Raw genomic sequence first — 22,062 nt, forward strand, 5'->3', positions numbered from 1 at the left:
GAAGAAATAAACTCGTCAACTTGCATCTACTCTACATACACGTGTGGTCTGAGCCTGCACCTTCAGAGCTCATGCATATTATCCAGCAAGTGCACATCATATGCAAAACAGGTTTTAAAAATGGATTTTAATTTATTGTTAATTAATATTCAAGTACTTAAGAGTAGTTCTAAACAGCTTCAGTTAAGGAGGTCTCAACTATTCTATGGGATCCAGATGGTAGAATTCCTGTCTCAGCTTTTACTAATTGAAACATGAAGAGCAAAACCCAAGTAACTTGTTCTAGAAAACAAACACTCCAAGAGGATGATCAGGTAACGTTGCACCAAGCGTTGTAAGGGAAGCTTATTTGGTACCTCATTTTTTAATGGGAAACCTATGCAGAAGTGTAAACTGCTACTTTATTATAGATCTGTGCTGAATGTTACAAGATAGGGGAAAAAACAAGTCAGACCAGCTGAAGGACATGTCTTTTGTTTAAGCTGTAGCCATGCAGCACAATTACCCTGGCACTACAACCTGTAGTTTCAGATATCTGTCCTGATATAGAATAACCTTTAGAAAAGATGTCCTGACAGCAAAGGAAAAGATGTTTCAGTTTTATTGCTTTATTTATAAAAATACCCAAACTTTAAAAACCCAAGGACATGAAACCAGCACCTAGATATTAAGTGCATTGGTCTACGTTATGGGCAGAAAAATGGATTCAGCAGTAGTGTCCCTCAGAGTTGTTTTAATTAATTCCATATAGCTGCTATGGATCTTGATAATTACCTCTGATGGACTTGAGCATTTCATTTCCATTCACATCCCCACAGAGGAATCTCACCCTTTCTTCCACCTACCTAGTTCTCAGCTGTTCCCTTCAGGGAGTTCCTGAAGTATAGCAGTGTTAAGACCAGTCAGCTGCCCCAGAGTGCTAGCATGGGGCTACCAGTCTCCGTTTGCGGATGCATTCCCAGATCCATTTGGGAGATACACGCTTAGCACCAGGATTCTCATCAATGTCCCCTATAACATGCGTTGCTGAGGCTGTGTCAAACTCTGGCACAAGATCACCATCGTATGCTATGAAGTAGCGACGGATTTTGTTGAAATCCTTCACAGAGGGCGATAGGTACAGCTTCACACCAGTGAATATGTCCAGCAGTGTCTGTGTATTGGGGAAGAGGATGGGGAAGAGGAAGCAAAGGTTGATAAGACACTAGATTGGTCTGGAAATTACACTGAATTCTCTGAGGCATGAACAAGTCCACTTGCAGTCCCCAAGGACAGGCATGGGATTAGAATGATAGTGTCTATAAATTAGACTTTGGCCTGCTGTTGAATCACACAGAAGAGTAACACCCATACAGCTCCTCTGAAAGCCAGATGCTGCAACTGAGTAGTGCTTCCCTTGCTAAGGGGAATTATTGCCCCATTAGCAGCCCTTGCAAATGCTGCCTTTAGTGATGATGTTGATGTAGTCCAGTAAACATGATCTTAATACCTTTGCCCTTACAAGCTGATGCTTCTTAGTTAAAGTAGGAGAACATAACAATCCTGGGAGGGGACTTGCTGTTTACATCAAGTAGCAAATAGCTACTCCAAGCTTATCAGATAATTACAGCTCTTGTGATTCTTAATCCACTCCCACCATTTGCTGCACAATGAGCTAGAAAGGACAGTTCCCTCCCTTTACAGCTCCCCTCTCTTCTATACAGTACTCAAGAGCAGCCACTCAGCAATCACAGCACGTTGCCTTTGTAGAGCAGGACAGTGTTGGGTGATGAACAGAGCTTTAGCATAACAAACCCAATTGTGTGAACTTTGCAGGTAGGGAAGAACAGCTGCAGAAATCTCTTTACAAGAGGGCTCATTGTTGCTATTTCTGCCTTTACATTTCCTTTTAATTTAGGGTGCTGCTATGGAAAGATTTCAAAGACTTGCCAGATGGAAGGCAAAAGTGAACAGACAATTGGAATAGCCTCAGCTTCTTCCCACCCCAAAGTGTTTGCTTCCTAGCTGCCCATACCTTCTTTCCATTGTCATCCATCTCAGATGCTTTTCGCACCTTCTTTCCATTGTCATCCATCTCAGATGCTTTTCGCTTCTCTCCTCGTTTCTCCTCTGGCTTTTGAGGGGATTCAGTGATTGCTTTAGTGCCTACAAACAAAAATTGTCTTGTGATCTTGTCTAGATATTGACTGTATATAGAAAGTAGTAGACAGAAAAGAATGAGAATAGGAAAATGTAAAAGGCAGATTTTCCCCCCTTTCTGGAAAATCTGTGAATTAAAACATAGCTAGTAAGACACGTTTATCTGCTGCAAATTGCCTGGGGCACTTTCCTGCCCTCAGCTCCAGAAGACTACACTGTTGTTCAGCTTTCTGTCTTGCTGTCACCACACTGCCTTTCCGAGACTGCTCAGAAATTTGATACAAGTTATTCCCCAGTGAGCACACTGGTGAAGCAAACTCGTTTCTTATCTTTGCAGTCTAATACCTGGAAATCCCCTCCAGGTGTCCTGTTATATATGAACTTCAAATAAAATTAAATACTGTTTCTTGGCCAAAATTGTCTAACCAAAAGGCACGTGATCTGCAAGAACAGGAGCAGCAGGTTTGCTGTTCAGATGTCTTATTCTGTTAAGGACCTTGATCTAAAGATTAAAAGGGACTGCAGTCCTAGAGAAATTACACCAAAGTAATTCTGATACTAACTATAACTGAGACTCTACAAAGTTCAAGATATCTTTTCTTGACAGCATTATTTCAGAGACCTTTCATTGTCTGAATGGGTTGCCTGAGCACCAACCTTTTAAGCAGCATCATCAGTCCTATCAGTCCTGTTGCACCTTTTCCCAATCTCAGCACACCTCAAAGCTGTGGCTATTCAGCCCATGCTATGAATAACACTGACCAAACCAAGGGTCGAATCAGCTTTGCTTATTAACCCTGACATGCATGTAAAAGCTGCCATGGGATCTTCAAGCATCTCACAGAAGGCACAGAATATATCCTGAAGCTCCTCTCCCTGGGAAGTACTGTCTTACCTTCTGGCTTCTTGGCTTTTGCAGGTGACTTGCTAGGGGGAGTTTTAGTAGTCTTGTGTGGCGTGGAAGACCTGGAATTTCCCTCATTCTCTCCACTGCTGCCAGCCGTGGATTCTTCTTCCTCCCCAGCAACAACACTGAAGTCAGCCTTTTCCTTGGAGAGTTGGTACAGCTCCTGTCCCACCAGAAACAAAGCGTTACCTTTAAGCCATAGTGAAATCTCAGATACTGGTCATGAGCAGTAATGCATCTGCTCCTCTTGCTTTCCTTTTTTTACCCCCCTGAAGTGTTTGTGCTTATGTTTTTTTTTCCTTCTGGCACCTCTGTAGCCATTTTTCTGTCAACTATGTTCAAACTCTCTGCTCTCCACCCAGCTACTTGACATTAAGGGAAGCCATACATATTTGCACCACCTGCTACAGAGCGAGTCAGACTAACTCTTCAGAGCCCGGCTCCCTGTACTGAAAAACAGACAACACCCATTGTCCAACACTCAAGCAACAGTCTGTCTGAGGGTATTTTACCTTTCTCTCCCCTACCTGCACAGGGAGCCAAAAAGATTGCTGGACAGCAGATGGGCTGAATCACTCCTTCCTTCAGTGGCGTAACAAGCACTTGCATCTGCTGTCAGTATCCCTGTAGGCAGTGTGAAGACAGCCCAAGTGACAATAACTAGACTGAGAACAGAGCTCATCAACAGCTGACTTCCTGCTGGGGATGGCAACAAGCCAACCGGTTTCTATCACTTAAGGAGGCATAGGAGCTGTGTGGGGTGGGTGCCGCACCGGGGATCCAGGCAGACTGCCATTTGGCCCCTCTGCCATGGAACTGGGCCAGGCTACCCTTAGTCACTTCCCAGATGCCTCCCCCAGTCTTGGCAATTAATAGGAAACTGAATGACCATAACCACTTAAGAGAATAAGGTCACCTCTTTCAGGAAGGAAATTCCTCACCATGAAGGCTGTTACAAGAGCTGATACAACTATCTGCCAGCACAACTTTCCTGAAAGTGCACAACACAACCCAACAGCTCAAGAGACTCAAGATGCCCCATGAAAATACACAATTCACATCAAAATAGTCAAGGAACCAGGCTGAGCCTAGAATAAATAAGAAAATGTAACATGCCTTTGTAGACTCTAGTTAACAGGTATCTTCATTACACGTCCTATCAGAATTTGTCTTTTAAAATACAGACTGCTGCCAGAACTTATTTGCAGACATGCTGCAGACAAGCATAACACATTAACTCACCTTAAGCTGCGGGAGGTTGGTGGCTGTCTTCCAGTCCTTGTCATCTCGAATGCGGGTGCAGCGAGGGAAGCGAATGGAGATCCCATCTGCAGTGTGGGCTTCTGCTTTAGAGAATTCAGCTCCTGTGATCTCCCATACTGGGGCTTTCTAAACACAGTATCAAGGAAGAAAGTCATGTCACATTGTTGTGCTCCCTCGTGAACTAACCTCGTTAACATTAACCTCGTTAATGCATTTGTGTTCCTCTACTTCTAAAACAAAACAAAAGACACACACACACACACACACACACACACACACACACACACACCAAAAAACATTTTGCTCCCTTCCCAGAACAACGGAGTTCTACAAGCACCCTCTGGGCACCTTGTTTAGAAAAGCTTCAATTTTCTTTCTTCCAATGAATCCTCAGCCAATACATAATGCCAATTTATAAAGAGCACTTTTTCTGTCAGACGTACACGGCCCAAAGCATACTGGTAAGTCCAGTAAAACAACAATAGCAACTTCTGGTTCACAATTGTGCTTCATCTGTTTTAAGTTTAACTGTGCTTTAATTGCTTATTTAAGTTAGTTCACTTCTGGGAAGGATTTGATGCACAGGAGTGTTTCCCAGAGGTACTGCTGGTACGATTTCCTCGTGAAGCTCTTAGCCTCAAATGCACATGCAAGATTCAGATAAGAAGTTGTGCTTAATTTCCTGTTCCAAGCTTGAAGACTAATTTTTATAACGGTAACAATCTGTACCATTACAAAAAGTATGTTGATATATCAGGGCTGGGAAACAGTCATTTAATGTCAGCACTTACCTTTGGATCTGGGACAATGAAGTCTGGGTAGTAGATTTTGTTAATTTTTAGCCAGCTTGGAATTTTACTGGGATCCTATTAAGAACACAAAAACAAAATGATAGTGTTTATTATCATGTACAAACCTAGTCCTACAGAGGAGGTTCCTGAGAAAATGTGGTAGCAAAGTGGCAAATATGTATTTCATTGCCTTTGTATGGATAACACTTGCTGTAGCGTACAGTGCAAGGTGCACGGACCTGCAGTAGTTCCTTTCATCTAGAGAATCACAAAAATTTCTTGCAACACATCTGTCAACTACTGTCATCCCAAACATAAAACCACTACCATGTTACTCTCCAATCGTAATTCATATAAAACCAGACATTTTCAAGATTCTATAACCTTGATGCAAATGGCCTTCAAGATGTCAAATACTAAAATTCCGCTGTTTATATGTCAGGTCTTGAGAAATAAGATTTGTCGCCGTTATCAATCACTCACAAAAGAAGTCTAACTCCAACATTTCAGGTTATCTAGCTGCAAGGTGACAGCCTGACGACCATTTCTCACTTGCAGCCCCATCTAGTGACTGTCTCCACTGATTGCAATATGCCAAAATAATGGTACTTGTGCTGCTCTTCCCAATAAAACTTTGATCAGGAACCAGATGGTGCCTGGCTTCCCACTCAGTGTCTGAGTACAAATCTCAGGCCGTGCATCATCTTCAGGAGATGGCTGCACCTACGTCTCAGTTCTCATGTAGGTTTTTAGAGCAATTTACCCAATTTAGCTGTAATTGAGACACCATTCAGTCCTGGCAGAGCACTTCAGTTCTGCATTTAATCAGCACCTCAATTGCAGCTCAGCAGGAGGAAGCTTTTTACTAAGTCCTTTGCTGAGCACTGCTTTGACCACCTCCATGCCAGAGGCCACCTCACCTTGCTGATCTTTACCATATCCAGCTCTGTTTGCAGACGGGCCAAGGTGGCATCGTCATGGCCACCGGCACACTTGGTCACAGTACACCACTTCTCACTCTTGGGATCATAGCAGCCCATGAGGAAAATGGACATCATCCCACCTGTAGGAGGGGAGAGCACAGTGAATCACATCTACAGGATAAGCCACAGCTTTTTAAAAAGAAAAGGAACCAAAACTCTTTTTCATCTCTGGGAGCTGGAGGACCTTGGGTTTGTGATGGCTTCACAGCATCAGCACATACACAAAGCTGAACAGAGAGTCTTTACACTGCATAAATGACCAACCCAAGACCTAATGCTTTTCTGTGCCAACTAAGCCACAGTGAAGTCAGACAGCTTGCAATAGCCTGGGACACGATGGGCTGTGGCAGACAGTCACTGTAAGAGCCAGTCTTACGGTAGGAGTCTATATGCTCCAGAAAGCCTGGAGTAGGAAAAAGCTTGAGATTTTTCTGAACTGACATACCCTGACTTTAACTAACTCCAGAGACTTACCTTTACTGCCTTGCCCATAGAAAGCTCCCAGCACCACCAAGTCTGCTGTGTCAGCCATTGCACCCTCATTTAAGTAGTCCTTTTTCACTTTCAGCCAGTGTCGTTTTCCTGGTTCATAATTACCCTGTGCAAAACAAGGCAAGAACCCCTCACTCAGAAAGCTACCCATCAAACAAATGATGCCCTGTCTCCTCAGATGGCCCCTGCTTTTATGCAGCTTAGCAGTGCCACTGAAGTGCTCAGATACATCAGGAGCAACTTGGACTGGATGTCAGCACATACAAGTATCCAGAAATGTTTCAAGGATGTTTCAAGCCTTGCATGATTCATCCACAGACCTCCAAGCACTTCACCTAAGTGCTGATTGCACTGAACAAAGCAGAGGATCACAAGAGACTAGAACCAGAGCTGTCATTAAAATGCAGTTCTGGTTACCAGCTCAGTGATCTGCCTGCTGGACCATATCACTACAGGTGCATACAAACAGACTTGATGGTTCAAAAAGTTTCAGGGACATCAGGATATTCAGAGAAGTGGAGTTCTGTCTAATGACAGAAGACAGGCAAGAGAAGAACAAATGAAAAGCAATACCAAAATTCAGGAAATAAATGACAGTAACTGAGATTCAGGTAACGCTACTGCATGTCCCCCTTCAAGCAATGTAAAAAACCTCTTAAAAGCAGAAAAGTGCTCAGCTGAAACCTCGATTAAGTACAGAGCACTCTGCTTTTACTCGTCGATTCCCAGCATAAACCATTAAAGAATAAATATGCACTCGCCTTGATATCTTTCAACACCAGTCCTTCCAGTCCTTCACGGATGACTCGGGTGATCATATCTGCCAGATCCGAAGCTTTCTATAAAGGAAAGGAATTGTGGAAAGACCAAGACTGTCAAACGGCTGCAGTCACCAGGCTTTCTACTTGGAGTGGTGGTGCGCTAAAACTAAAGCAACTACAGAGAGATGAGCAGGTAATTTCATAAAGTAGTTTTCCAAGGAGAGGCCCATACCTGTTCTCTTTGCTGCACATCCAGGAACTAAGCTGGACTAAGCTGGGAATATGTCCCAAGAAAAAAAAAAAAAAAGGCTAGCTTAAAAAAATATAAAAAGTACTCCTCAGAGATGAGGTAGCCACACTGACTTTGTGTCCTAAGCATGTCCCATATACTCAAGACCAGATCTGAGACAGCAGGGCCTGTTTACTTCTCTGTCCAACTGCTTTGGGACACAGTCTTTTCTTCTTCCCAGAATGCTTCCCCTGCCCCAAACGTCCAAGCATTTTTCCAGTAAAAGCAAGGTGCTCCAGAAATCAGCAGTAGCAGGGAAAAATGATGGGACATAACGGTTCTGCATAACAATCAAAGGAAAAAAAATGAGCATGTTGATGTCTAAATGCAGTTAAGCACTCGGGATTTATCTGTGCTACAAAAGTAAGAGCTGTGTGGCACTTGAACTTGTCAGTTTGTGTACTGGAAGCAGTCTAGTTCCCTTCAATCTTACTTCTGTCTTCTCTATGTAGCACAGCATTTCAAATTACAGACTGAATTACAACAGGCTTTAGCTGCTCCTAACAATATCACAGTTGCAATGTTTAAAAAATTATTAAGATGACAGAAGAAAAGATGTACAAGTTAAAACTGTACTAAATTTGGTTATAGCTGAGACAAGATCCTAGCCAAAACATTCTTGTACGCAGACCAGATGCAGAACCCCTTTTGATAGGCATGGAATTGCCGGATTTGCAGCTTTAATTATACACAAGCCCATGTGGTAGAGGAGCAGTGAAGTACTAACAGCCTATGAGATCACCATGAATGCTGCCTTATTTAAGATCAGACTCACCGTGACATACTTCATCTCTGAGAAGAGGATCCGGTTGGGGATTTCAACCATGTTATCATGTAGAAACTTGCGACGCTCGCGCAGAGGCCTAGAACACAGAGACAGATAATTAAGGATATGTAATGAATTTCAACATGAAGTACCAGTCACATGAACAGTGAGAAAAATTATTTAAATAACTAAATGATTTATCCTGCAGAGTTCTAGAACAGACAATTCTTTTAACATTCCTCCAGGAAAAAGATATAAAAATAGAAATCTATAAGAAGAGTGTATTTGGTTTCAGAGGACGTGAGATGAGCTGAGTACTGAACCCCACTGAGCTCAGCTGAAATACAGTTACTATAGCGATGCTCCTTAGCACAGCAAGGATTACCCCATGCTGTCTTGAATTTACAGGGGTAAATGGGCAGCCTTAACAGCTGAAGTGAACTGCTGCTTCTGCATGGTAGCGTATTCCAGCAAGTTCATGCTGGGAAACCTGTCAGGCTACTTACTCTCACACTGTGCCAGACACATACCTGTCCATCAGGCTGATGTCATTGAAATAGATGCAGTCAAACACAAACAAGCAAACATTGGCGTCTTGGAAAGCAGCTTTCTGCAAGACAATTAAGATCAATTAAAAGGAATCTGCACTAGTAGCAGCATGGAGCTTTAGAAAAAAAAAAAAATCACAGAAACAGATGTATTTTTATCCCCATAATCTTACAATCTTTTAGTTATAATAAGCATAGACTTCAGATTTAGACCAAATGCATCAGAGCACAAAGAAAATAAAACATGTTAATCTCCTATTGACAGAGAAATAACAAATACTAATGACTTCGGGCAAGCTAACATCCGTCACTACTGCTGCAACAACACAACAACAAAAAAGCATTCCAGAGACTTCAGATTAATGTCTCCTTTAACTTGAAATACTTACAGTTTAATTGTCACTTTACTGTCCTCATCCTAAACGCTATCTCGACATTCTTTTATGGACAACATATATATCTGCATCGTTCTGTCTTCTGATCTGCTATATATTGCTATGGGCAACTATAAGCAACAACAGAATTGAAAGATCTTCCACGTTTTTTTTTTTCTTTAATCTTGAGCTGAAGTTTCTTGCTATCTTGCTTGTGATTAAGTTAATATCAAATCTATCGTATCATAACAGTACCTTTTCTTTAATATCAGGCTTCTCACGGATCTTATTTTTTTCCAAATTCTCTAGTAAGCACCAGATCTCTTAAATTAGCCTGTGATAACAGAACACATGCTAGTGTGTTTAAGTCAGCAGAGTAACAGCCTTACAGCCTCCAACTATAAAAAAGGATTTATTATTTATTTTTTTTTACCTTATGCACACCAAGAGTCCCAAAAGGAAGTGGCTTGCCAGTTTTGTTATCGATTAGAAGAACTTCTGAATCCAGGATCATACTGTGCCCGCCAGGGAAAGCCTGGGGGATGAAGTCTTTAAAATGTGCTACCTTGAGGAAAAAAAAAAAAAAAAAAAAAAGTAAAAAGAAAAAAGAAGGAAAATAGATGTCTACTGACTGAAGAGATGGACTCACTCCAATTCAGATGTGCTCTCCAGAAGTGTCTGGGGCATGTGTATGCATATCTGCACTAACTTTACTTTCTACTACAGCACGAACTACTAGCACAGTCCATAAAAAGAAAAAGGAGACTTGAACAAATATTACAAAGTCACTCAGCTGGCATCAAGCCAACCCAAATGCACTGTATAAGAGGGCTTGAAAGCAGGTAAGTTAACTGTAGTTTCAAGGCTTAACAGACACCAAAACAAATTGGTTACAGTTCTATTAAATGTTGCTTTTCCAGATCCAAGTATCTGCAGAAATTAAACAAGAAATCCTACAACAAAAGATATCTTCCTTGCCTATAGGAACTTGTGAAATTCAGTCATGTTTATGGAGAAGTGTAAAATGTGGCACAAAAGATGGGGCAGCTTATAGGTGCTTACTTTGTGAGGAAGGACAGGTTTGAGGCTCCGGCTGAAGTAGCTGAAGTGATCTCCATTTTTATGGACCTGCACTCGCTCACCATCATATTTGATCTCTGCATACATGCCATTTGGGCACTTCTTCATGGCATACTCAATTGACTTGCAGGCTTCAGCCTTAGAAATACAGAGAGAGAAGTTCCAAATAAATTTGGCTGACATGTTTAAAAACGAAGCTACTCTTACCTAATTTCATGAATGAACTATCACGTCCTTTTTACATCTTTCTGTCCAGGGTTTCTGATATCCAGTCAAGATTTTCCTTTTCTTAATTAGTCATTTACTTTAAATTGCCTGAATACGCTCAGTAATTATAGCTTTTCAGTGTTTATCTCTTCCAGATATCTAAAGCTGCAAGTACTGTGCCTTTTGTAGGACTGTGCTTAGCTCGAAAGTAGAATATTTAACTCCTATTTGTTCAAACAAAAAGTAAACGAATCTCCAATCCAACAGCATTTCCAAATAAAGGATCAACTTCCGGAATGATAGCAAAGAAACCAACAAAGAAAAGTCACTTCTGGACTGAAATCAAGTCAAAATTTAGCTTCTGCAGCATCACTGAAGCTGCACTAAATACTGGCCCTGTGGCAGAAAAAACTTTAAAAAATGGCATTATCCCTAAAAATGAGCATTACACTATTAGCTCACACTACACTTAATCACTTGTCTACTGATTCCCGAAGGTGACAGTCTCTGACAGTGTATATGAGAACTCCGTCTCTTCCTCTGCTGTAGGTCACCATTGCAGGACCAACATTACCAGCATGGGCTGCACTGGGGTCATCAGGGAGGCCTGCACGCTGAGGGTTCGCTTCAGCCCTGGCATCTTCTCGGCCTCCTGCTGGTTCTTCAGGACTCGCTCTACCACATCCTGGAGGTTGCGTGATGCTTTGAACGCCTCGTAAGCATTTGGATCCAAAGCATCCAACCTTTAACAAATCGAGGACAGGAGCAAACATATCAGTCTCAGGTCTGCTGCTCACGGCTTATGAGGCTAATGCCCACTTCTGCTTTTATCTCACAACAAAAGGTGGGACTTACACATGCTTTGCACCAGCGTTCATTTTCAGGTCATGCTTAATTAGCCTGATGATGCATTTCAGGTCGTTGCCAGTACATCTGAAATGAGAGAGAAGATTCAGAGATAGTAGACACTTATCTGCACTGCTTTCCAGCTGAGAATAGGAAACTGGGCAAGGCCTCCATAAGAAGAGGTCCTTCCCTTCTGTAGGGTTTAAGCTCAAGTGAGTACATGTTTTATTAGTGACATAGTAGAGGCACAAGAAAGTAACACAAACGTCCTTTTTAGCATCTTTACATTTGAAAGCCAATATTAATTCTGCCTCTGTGTTGAAATGCCTTCCACAATTCAGTTAGTTAATGCATCAAGAGTAACTTTTAGTAATATCCTCAGCTTCAAATCAACACAAACTATGCCAGACCAAGAATCTTCAACATGTCCAAATGGCTTGAACACTTTCCCAACTTACTTCGGAACAGCAACTTAATTTACAGTTAAGTACCACTAAGGCAGTTTTGCACACCATTTGTCTAGTACTGATACAGTGTCTTGACAGACAAGGATGAAATTCTCTGTGATGAACAGGAACTGTACATGTTTCTCCAAGCTGTTCAGAGGTCAAGGAGTCAATCAAACCACTGATAGTGGCTTGCAGATGTAAAGTTCAGTTTCTGTGGGTTATGATTACTTTTTCATCTGTTCTAGTCTGTAATATATTATTGATAATCACCACTAGTTTTAGTCTAGACCTTCAGAGGCTGTTTAACTTCCTCACCTGCGAGTGATATCGTGCAGCACACTTTGCTGGTCATCTTCCTTAGTAAGCTTTGATAGCTGGATTAGGAACTCATCTACCTCTTGGATGGTCAGGAGACTTTTGGCTGCTGGAGGACAAGACTTGCTCTGTTCAAAGAAGAGGCGTATGGTCTCGGAGACATCTCCCTGTCTCCAAAAAGAAAACGAGGGTCAGAACTACACATAGAGAACGGGTAAGACACCACCAGTAAGTAGAAGAGGGCACATGAATGATGCTCCAATTGCATGAAGGAATTGTAACCAAACATTGGAATGACGTTGCCACAACACAGGGTACATCTTTTCAGCTATTTCACTTGCAAAAAAAGATAAGAACACCAGTGTCACCTCAGTGCTGCATTTTTTAAATTACACTGTTGCAGTACCACAGACCCTGTATTTCCGCAGGATAAATCCTCTTGTAAAGCAAAGAATCTCAATCATTCTAGTGAAGTCTCTAGAAGGCAGTGTATACCAAGGCAATAAAGATAAGAGAAAAATTATATTCATTAGCTAATTAACCAACTTTTTCATCTTGCAATGGAATCAGAAGCGTGTATAATCAATTACCAATTCCTATACACAGGAATTAAATGCACACATCCAAGCACTGGCAATAGTACAAACCTTGCCTAATCCCATAAGCCAACTTGAGCTCATAGGAACAGGTCTGTTAATTGAGTCAGTTTTTGATATATGTGATATTAACAAAAGCAATATAAAATATTTAAAGAGAGAAATATACTAGACAAAGCAGCTTAGAAAAAGCAGGTGCAGCCTAATTTGCCTAGATATTTTAGTCTTGCTTTTTAAAGCTTTGCAGGTGAGTTCAAGTCTTGCTTTCTGTTCAAATACTATTTTCTCAAGTTTCAATGTGCTCTATGAAAACTGATAAAGAAAAGATTCGCTGTATCCTACTCTAATATTTGAGCTAACAATCTTTCATGTGTGTGTGTGGGGAAGAATACAATTTCCAAACCAAGGGACTGAACAGCAGAAATGAAGAGAACTGCTCTCTGTACTCACCTGTTCCAGGTCCCGGATCATTTCCTCTTGGCTGCAGTTAAAAATCCTACTAAACAGCTTTACAATCTGCTTATCGTTCAAGTTGTAAACAATTTTAATGACGCCTGGTAACAGCAGCTTAATGGTCAGGTATATGTCACCATGAAAACCATCTGGAAAAAAGCACACGCCATTAGAAACTGTCACAATTTATTTTCATCTACAGTTGTTTCTGCTCATTAGCATGACTGGGGAAAAAACAATACAGCTGGGGTTTACCTGTTCCACCACGTTGTTCTGCTTTACACGAAAGGACATTTCTCAGGAGAAACACCCACAGTTTCCCTCCAAATCTGATTTCAGCACTAAATTTGATGGCACTTACAAACATTTGCCACCGTCCTGGCCTGAGTCATTCTTATCTAATCTGAATTTGTTTTTCAACAGTTCCCATTGCAAACTTTATCTGCATCAGTTCAGAAATCATCACAGCTAACAGCTTGGACTACGGAGCAAGCAGATTTCAATTCACCCTTGCTTTTGCAATAAGACTTGGAAGTTTAATTTTGAGAGGGCTTTCAGATGCAGAAAATGCCACGTGAGAATCATACCTCCTCCAGTTCCCTTCTGCAGGAAGTCCTGGATGATCTGCGTTTTCACATTATAACTAGGTTTGTCAGCGACCATGGCGCAGAGCTTCCTGAACTCTCGCAGCAAGCAGTCTTTGTGCTTCGGATCACTTTTTTTTGCAGACAGGCTAGACTTGTGGGAAGAGTTTGCGGGGACATCTTCTGAATTCTTTGGCTTGGCTGGATGAAAGACAAAATTTTATTTTTATTTTTAAATGTACATGGGGCAGACTTTGAAGATGAGGGCACCTGTGCCGGGCAATCTGAAAAGAACAATCCCAATATGGTGACAAAGCTTCGGAACTGAATAATGATGAATAATGAGGTGCTGCACCAAAATTTGTGACCTTAAGTTTTATTTATGTTAAAAAAAAAAAAAAATCTACATTTTTTCCCCCGCTATTCTTACTCTTCACAGAACACCGGACTTTTCTGGACCTTAATTCTACCAAACATGGTTAGGCCTTGGTGAAAAGGAATTCCTGCTGGCAGATGCTACTATTTGATTTCTATTTTATAGGTCTTCCCCCTTCACAGAAGCATGTTTGCCTAACATCACTGCTAAAATGCAGGAAAAAATTTCAAGAACTCTTTTGTTGACATCTGTCAAGCATTTATTAAAAATAACCTGGTGACCTAAATAAACAATCATAAATCAAAGTAGTCCACTAGCAATAGAGCTGAGCCTGGTTTCCCACAGGCTCATATTCCCTGTACCTCCAACTCTTCTACCTGGGCTATCTTTAGTCTGTACCCTCACAATTCGACTGAAATTAGCCAGTGGACAAATAGTGGAGTCAGTCTGACGACGTGGATTACTGCATAAACCGTTTCCTTTGGAACATCAGAAGTGCAAGCATCAGTTCTTTCAAAACCGACAGCCTACAAAGGCAGTCAAAATTTTTGGCAAACCTGATAAAAAACATTTAAAACTAAACCACCTTATACAGAGCAAAAAATGACTGAACTAAGTCAAGTTAAAAAACTGACGCTGATATTGGAAGAAAAAATAAACATTCTGGGAAATACTTAAGTCCTACCTGTGAAGCCAGAGAACTTCTTGGGATTGACAGCAGCTAAGGGATCCTTTGAGGGACTGGTTATCTGTCCTGTGGGAGTGAGCTTAGCTTGGACTGTTGCTTTTTTCTTCGGCGTACTTGCAGCCTTGGAAGTAGCTTCTGTAAAACAGCAAGGTAAGGGTTTGAGCCAGCAGTCAGAAACAATCTCCGACATCCCTCAACGTATACAAGCTATACTTGCATAACAAGTATAAACATGTCCTAAACCAACTGGGGATAGAGGGGCATTTCTCAGACAGCATAAGTTAAAAAACTACGTAACTTACTGAAGAGCATGAAAAAAGATAAAACCAGGACGTAACTGATGCTATCTTATGATATTTATCTGAAACTTTAAGCGTCTACATGTGGATTAAATCACTTAGACCTGCATAGTCAGCTGTGACAAAAGAAATTATGAAGTGCGATTCTCGAAGTGCCTACTTCTTCCCTTTGCTTTTGGGCTGAGGCACAGATCAGCCCACAGAGCACTACTCACCTTTTCATGAGATCATACCAGCAAATCAGCAATGATCACACAGTAAGTGCATGGCTGTGTGGCAGTCGGTGGTATGTTTTAAAAACGAGTAGGGCTCAAAGCGGCCCAGGCCCTGCCTCGTGCCTCACCTGCGATGTGCTTGTGGATTAGCTCCTTCTCCTCGTCTTGCAGCTCCTCCCAGCCCTCCAAGTCCGTGATGTCCTCGATCTTCTTGGTGGTGGCGCGGGCCTTCTCCAGCTTCTCAAACATGCACCTGACGTGGTACCACTCCTTCATCTCCCCGCCGGACTCGGTGAAGGGGTTGGGCACGATCTTCCCGATGCGCACCGTGCCCTTCACCAGCTTCTCCTTGCACTTCTTGCAGCCGGCCGTGCCGCGCTTGGCGTAGTCCACGCAGTACCGCTGCTCCGCCATCGCCCCCCCCGGGGCCGGGCTGCCCCCCGGCGGCCCCGCGATCACCGCCGGCACCCCCCCTCCGACCCCGCCGCCCCTCTCCGCCCCCGGGAGGCCTCCGGAGGCTCCGCTCGCCGCTAACCGGCCGCGGGGGCTGCCCGCGAGAGGACAGCGGCGGGGCCCCGCTGAGGAGAGCGGCGGCCGGCGGAGGCCGAGGGCCGCGCCGAGACCGAGCGCCCGGGCAGCCTGGGCCAGAGCCCTGCCGCCAACGGGCATCCGGCCCCCGCCGGCGGCGCTGCGAGAGGCGGGAGGCGCCCGGTGCCGAGCTCCGCGCCCGCCGCCCCCCGGCGCTCCCCTCACGGGCCCCGCGGCGTCGCGTTGGGCCCCGGCCGCGCCGCCGCCGGGCTTCCGTAGGGCGCAGCGCGCATGCGCCCCGCCGCTACCGCCGGCCCCTGAGAGGATCCCGGGGCTTGGCCACGCCCCCGCGGCGGGCCCCGCCCCTCAGGGCAGCGCTGGCCCCGCCTCGCGCCCTTCCCGCCTCCGGCCCCGCCTCGCGCCGCCTCACGTTTCCCGCCTCTGCTGCCTCTGAGGCGACGCCGCCATGGGGGCGGCTGGAGGGGAGCGCGGCGCCATCTTGGTGCGGGCCTGAGGCGATGCCCCCCGGCCCGCTGAGCCTGCTGAGAGCGCCGCACCGCCTTGGTTCTGGTCTGAGGTGCTGCCAGGTCGCCGGGGCTCCTAAACGGGTCCCCTGGGAGGGTTTTGGTGTTTTGGATACACGGGTCTGAAGTGCTGCTGAGTCGCCCCGCGTTCAGAAGTGCCCCTGTGAGCGCGCTGTGCTGTTTCTGCGTGGGTCTGAGGCACTGCCCTGTCCTGGGCCTCACAGTATTCGTCCCCCCATAGCATTACACGGTGTTTGTGCAGGTCTGAGGCGCTGCCGTGTCACCTGGCCTTCTGAAGGGGACCCCTGGCGTGCTGTGCCGAGTCTGCACCAGCCTGAGGCGCTGCTCAGTCACCCGGCCTCGTGCAACCGGCCATCCAGGAGCATTGCGCTGTGACTGTGTGCGGCTGGGGCGCTGCCCCCTGCCTGCCTTCCCCACACAGGGGCTCCAGGAACACTCTCCTACGTTTGCCCAGGCCCTGAGGTGCTGCACTGTCCCCTCAGCTCCCCCAAAGTGGCCATTAGCGCAGAGGGGCGTGTGCCCGTGGTCTGGCTGCTGGCTCTCTGGAGGTGACAGCCGTCCCCGTTTCTGTGGTGAAAGTGCTGCTGGGCAGTGCCAGGAGGCTGCTGAGGAAGCTGCTGTGGATACCAAGCCCACCACCAACAGGATTTCTGCCTTCATCCAGGAAAAGGACACTGATTTGCCTGTCATGGCTGAGCCAACCTCTATCTGTTCTACTGTTCCTCATGGCTGAGGCAGAGCATGGGGTATAGGGCACAGAACTGACTTCAGGCTCATGCCAGTCTTTTTGCCAGCCTCTAGCTAGTCACAAGATGAGCTACAGGCAGTCTTCCTCGTTTTCTTAACATGCCAACCTCCAGCTATACCAACCATGCTAATTGGAGCTGTGGATGAGGACAAAAACTGCTCACAGAACTGTGACTGACTTTACGTGGACGACCTCCATACAGCGCTATGCTTCGGTTTTAAAGCACTGAACAAAAGGCTGAAAATGTTCGACTTCAGGACCGTGCATTTGACAGCCTGGGATTAAAGGTATTTGTGGAAGTTTAACATGGTTATTTTTTTAATTGTTCAAATCGTTTTGTGAAAAGATGTGCCATTGAGAAATGATTTACAGAATTAACAGTGTTTGGTGTAACAGTTTGCATAACAGTGATCTTTTATCAGTGAAGAAACCCATCAAACCCTGGAAGACACGTGGGTACGCTGTTCTGCGAGAGCTTGCAGGGAGCCCTGAGCACGATGCAGCATTCATGGCATCGTTCCCTTTGGTGTTCTCTCTCATTCATTGTGGTTTTGAGCCTGGTAAAAGAGATGGAAACGAAAGATGAATTTGGGCCCCCAGTAATTGCAGTGTGTCGTTATCTGGTTTAAACAAGGCTGCTGAGCAACCTCTCAGCAGTAGGATTTGCTTCCCTAACTTTTACTGTTTAAAAGTCAGCAACCTGATCTAAAATAAGCTGTGCCTATGATCAGTAAAGGAACCTGCAGAGGGCATTTCAGAAGCACGCGTTAGGGTGAGATGAATTGCCTTCTGGCTCTCCTCAGTCTGCGGGGGTTCAGGTGGCGTTGCGGACAGGTAAGTGAAGGAGGAGGGCTCCCCTCCGGGGCGCCATGCTGAGACAGAAGATGGATGCCCCGACGCATGATGAAAAGCAGTAAGCACAGGTAGGTGGCAGAATGCTGCAGGGACTAAGTGTGAGCTTCATATTAATTTCTTCAGTGGGAAGCAAGCACAACTGATGTTTGGTTGCTTTTGAAAGGCCTGGGAATAACAGTAGCAAAGCTCGGATACTCTTATTTCCAGCTCTCTTTCTCTGGAACAGTGTAGCTGAAGGGTCTTCAGCCTGCAAAGTTTTGGTGTTCATCTGCAGTGTCACCAAAGGAAACCCTGGAAAGTTGAAACCGTGTGTCTTCTGGGCTGCCTGTGACTGGCAGGCGTGAGATGACATTAGGAGGTGGAAGGAAAGTTTAAACTGGCATGGTACTGAAGGCGTCTCATTTTGGTCACTGCTCTTAAGTTTTGCACATAGAAACTTTATTTCCCTGAAGTTGCAGTGTGCATCTGCTGTTCTTCTGGGCGGGAAAATACTTTTGCAAGGGGAAGACTTAAACTTACTTTGGGTTTTACAGTTTATTTGAATAAACTCCTCCAGCTCCCAGTTTGGCCAAGATGCACTTTTAAATGGCTGTGAATGGAGCAATATATCTGGTGAGCGTCTTTCCACAAAACTACACAACACTGATTTCACAGGAAGCCCAGAGAAAACCAGGAGACAAATGAGTGCTGTTTCTCAATGGACCAGTGAGGAATCACTGCCTGTCTCTCTTGGTAGCTAATACTGAAATTGCTCAGATGAGCCTCTTTGTGTGTCAGTCATCAACAACAGACTGGTAGAGACCCTAGGAAAGTAGAACTCTGTTATTAGTAGTTTATTCCATTCATACAGGGAAGATAATGCCAAAAAAGTAGGATTTAAAGGTTGAAGTCTGTCCTTGCTTAAGCAAAGTGGCCATCGGGAGTCTTGTCAGGAGTCGAAATTCTATGTGAAAGTGAATTAATGGTCTCAAGGTTTATTTATTTATTTCCCAGTGTTAAGAAGAAAAAATAACTTTAGTTGTTTCATCTTAAACCAGTGTTGAAAATAGTTCATGAAAAAAAAGGCTCACCTTGTCCGGATTTTGTGGGGATACCTTAAATTGATGTGGTTTTGAACTGAAACAAAAGTCTGGATGCAAGACTTCTTTCAGAGTTACATTCCAATGAATCTAATCTTCTTGGTATTGAGAAAATATCCAAAATCTCACTAAAATCAAATAAAGAGAGGAAGATGTTTAGAATTTTAATAATGGCAATGAACAAATATATCTTCCCATATGGCTGCTAAAGAAGATACGGAATCTGGACATGTGGTTTATTAAAATATAAGAGATAAGAGAAATGGAGATTATAGAAAACAGGCGTATACATGAAACGTATTTGAAAAAAAGGGAAGTGATGTCAGTTAAATAACAGATCAAGAAGCCGTGTAAGGAAGTTACAGATTTCAATATTACTCATTTGCATGTGTATTTGTTGGTGAGACTGACTTTGTTAGGGCTTCAAAAGGAAAAGCTGCTGCAGGCTTAATGATGAAGTTGGCCAGCGTGGTAGATGGCAGGTCAGTCTGCAAGGATTCACAATGCCTTTGGTTTGAGAATTGGCTTACAACGCTTTCTGCCTTGTTAAGGTTTGAAAAGTTTCTACTTGAATGACTTCTGTTTGTGGTCAGATTCACACGGATGCAATTTTCCGTGTACCAGTCAAGTGCCCCAGTGGTTGCACACCACTTATGTTTCACTTGATGCTGGATGGAACAGGAATGAAATCTCTAGAAGCCTCTTTCTGGCCCTCAGTTTGGGGGGGGAGAGGGGAGAATATAATCCATTGTCAGTTTGCAAAGGTATGCTCGTCTTCAATTCATGTTTTCTTCTTATGGACTGGAAGTGTATTTTCTGGAAACATAAGTGGACTAAGCATGATCCAAGATATAACACTGAAAATTTGGGTCTCAAAAGAGTAGCCGTTCCCTTTTGTAGGGCATGTTATCAAGTGTATGGACAGAAGTTCACCTTTCCCTCCATGTTAGCACTCTCCAGGACAATGCAAGTGATTCAGTGCATATGACACACAGAGCCACGTAACTCCTCTGCATCCCTGTTCCCATCGCACTGACATGCCTGCCTAGAGCTGTGACAAAAAGATGACAACAAATGTGGTGCAATCCTGAAATCCGTACATACAGCCCTTTGCTGAGGAGACAGTTTTGGAATGTGAACTTTGTCCTTTAATCCAAACATAGCCAAAGTCTGTCTCTCCTTACCACATCTCAGCTGTCTTTTTGAGGGGAAATCATGATGTTTGTTACTTGGGCATTATGAATATCTGAGTACAGGGAAAAAAATATGAAATTTGTCATTTCTAGTGTGGGTTGCCCAAAGAGTCATTTAACAGCCATGAAGAATGTGTCAGATATTTCCAAAGGCATTTAGGAGATGCTGATGCCCATGTGCTGTTAATGCTAATGAGAAGTGAGTGTCCAAATCACTTGGACGGGTTTGGGAAAGTCTCAGCTAGATTCATTTCTTCCTGGAGAAAATTACATCTGACAGGAGGCTTCTGATGCAGCGGGAGGAAGGGCATTGGAGGCCGCTATTTGGATTCGTTGTATTTCGGTTCAGAAGTCTGCCAAATGTGCGATAGATACAGATGCTGATATCCACACCTCTATTCTGCTGTCAGCTAATATAATATCCTTTATTTTTCTGCTTACTGCATATGCTGTTAAATTAGGTAGACGTATTTGCAAGGTGAATGACAAGTGTAATTGGCTATAAATGCTCCGTTTAGAGAGATTGCAAACTATGTTTAAGTTACACCCAAATGCACCTGTACTTGAGATGCAAAGTCATTCAGCTCCCACAGCACCTTGGTTATAACCATACTTCATCCTCCTACACAAATAGATTCTGAAGAAAATAATTTCTCCCCAAATGTACATCTGCTGCAAATTATACCAGCATCATTACACATGCGAGTATAGTGAACACAAATCTCTTGTACTGTATGTTGGAGCTGGTTGAAAGATGACACCTACCTTTGGAAAACAAAGGAAAGCTAGAATTAAAGCTTGGCAATTTTTTTGATTTGTTTCAAAGCATTTACCAAATTCATTTGTCATGTGCATTTCTGCATGCTTGGAAAAGATTCTTTTTCAAAATTTTTATTGTAAATTAAATTTTTAAAATCCTTGAGAGGGAGATGGAAAGCATGGCTGAAGTAGTCATTAATTGATCTTGTTAGGGAATAACTGTTGGTAAAACCTAGAGATCATTTTGATACCATTGTTTGAGACATCTAAAATTAATTTCAGAAGAACATGAACATTTTCAAGAATGGCTATAAAAATGCAAACTTTTTTTTGTCTTTTGAAAAAGTCTTAAAAAAATCTGATAAAAAGGTTATTTTTGAATGCAAACAGCTTTTTGTTGAAACACTTTGGCCAGCTCTCCTGCAAAGTACCACTTGTGACCAGAAAGAAAATGGTGCAATTTAATCGGTGCCTACCTTTCATTGTCCCTGTCAGATCTGCGGTTGGTTGTGTTAAAAGCACATGCGTGCAAAGCATTGCTCATTATCTCAACAGCCAGGAATCTTGCAGGTTTCAAATTCCCAATTTCTCTTCTGTGTTTCTTCATTACACTAAGTGGGAGTTGTGCACCAATACAGAGCAGACAGGGCCAAGGCAGTTTTAACTTCTCTTTGTGTTTCAGGTAGTCTGTGTTCTCTGCTTTAATACAAAGTAGTCCTGAGGCTGCTGCACACTTTCCCGTGTTCTTTCAAGCTGCATCTGTCAAATCTGTACTCAGCAGCTGGTCTGCATGGGTGTTGTACATTCAAAGAACAGAGAGTTAAATAAAAGAATCTCCTAAATAAATTAAGTATAGATCGTGGGCTGAGGTACGTCTGATCTGGAGATCTATCTCTTTTAATCTCACTGTGATGCCTGAGCAGTAATAATGACA

At 43.6% G+C, this 22,062-nt stretch overlaps 1 protein-coding gene across 2 annotated transcripts; it reads right to left on the bottom strand.

Annotated features, from left to right (window-relative positions):
- Nucleotides 1–112: 112 nt before the first annotated feature.
- LIG3 (DNA ligase 3) lies at nt 113–16,242 on the bottom strand. Of its 2 annotated transcripts, none has more exons than XM_035343020.1 (19): nt 15,550–16,242; nt 14,905–15,042; nt 13,847–14,044; nt 13,257–13,408; nt 12,211–12,377; nt 11,456–11,533; nt 11,175–11,343; nt 10,376–10,531; nt 9,747–9,878; nt 8,922–9,001; nt 8,401–8,488; nt 7,337–7,414; nt 6,558–6,681; nt 6,021–6,163; nt 5,101–5,175; nt 4,289–4,435; nt 3,035–3,209; nt 2,015–2,145; nt 113–1,153 (listed from the first exon to the last, which is right to left on the bottom strand). In XM_035343020.1, the coding sequence occupies exons 1-19, from the start codon at nt 16,088–16,090 to the stop codon at nt 920–922; spliced, it is 3,006 nt and encodes a 1,001-aa protein (XP_035198911.1). In that variant the 5' UTR covers nt 16,091–16,242; the 3' UTR covers nt 113–919. The 2 variants fall into 2 exon arrangements, with proteins under 2 accessions (XP_035198911.1, XP_035198912.1); XM_035343021.1 differs by having other exon boundaries at nt 2,054–2,145; nt 15,550–16,240.
- Between the last annotated feature and the right edge of the window lie 5,820 nt (nt 16,243–22,062).

This window comes from Oxyura jamaicensis, chromosome 19 (assembly GCF_011077185.1).
Source record: "Oxyura jamaicensis isolate SHBP4307 breed ruddy duck chromosome 19, BPBGC_Ojam_1.0, whole genome shotgun sequence".
In the NCBI taxonomy this organism is placed as follows: domain Eukaryota; kingdom Metazoa; phylum Chordata; class Aves; order Anseriformes; family Anatidae; genus Oxyura; species Oxyura jamaicensis.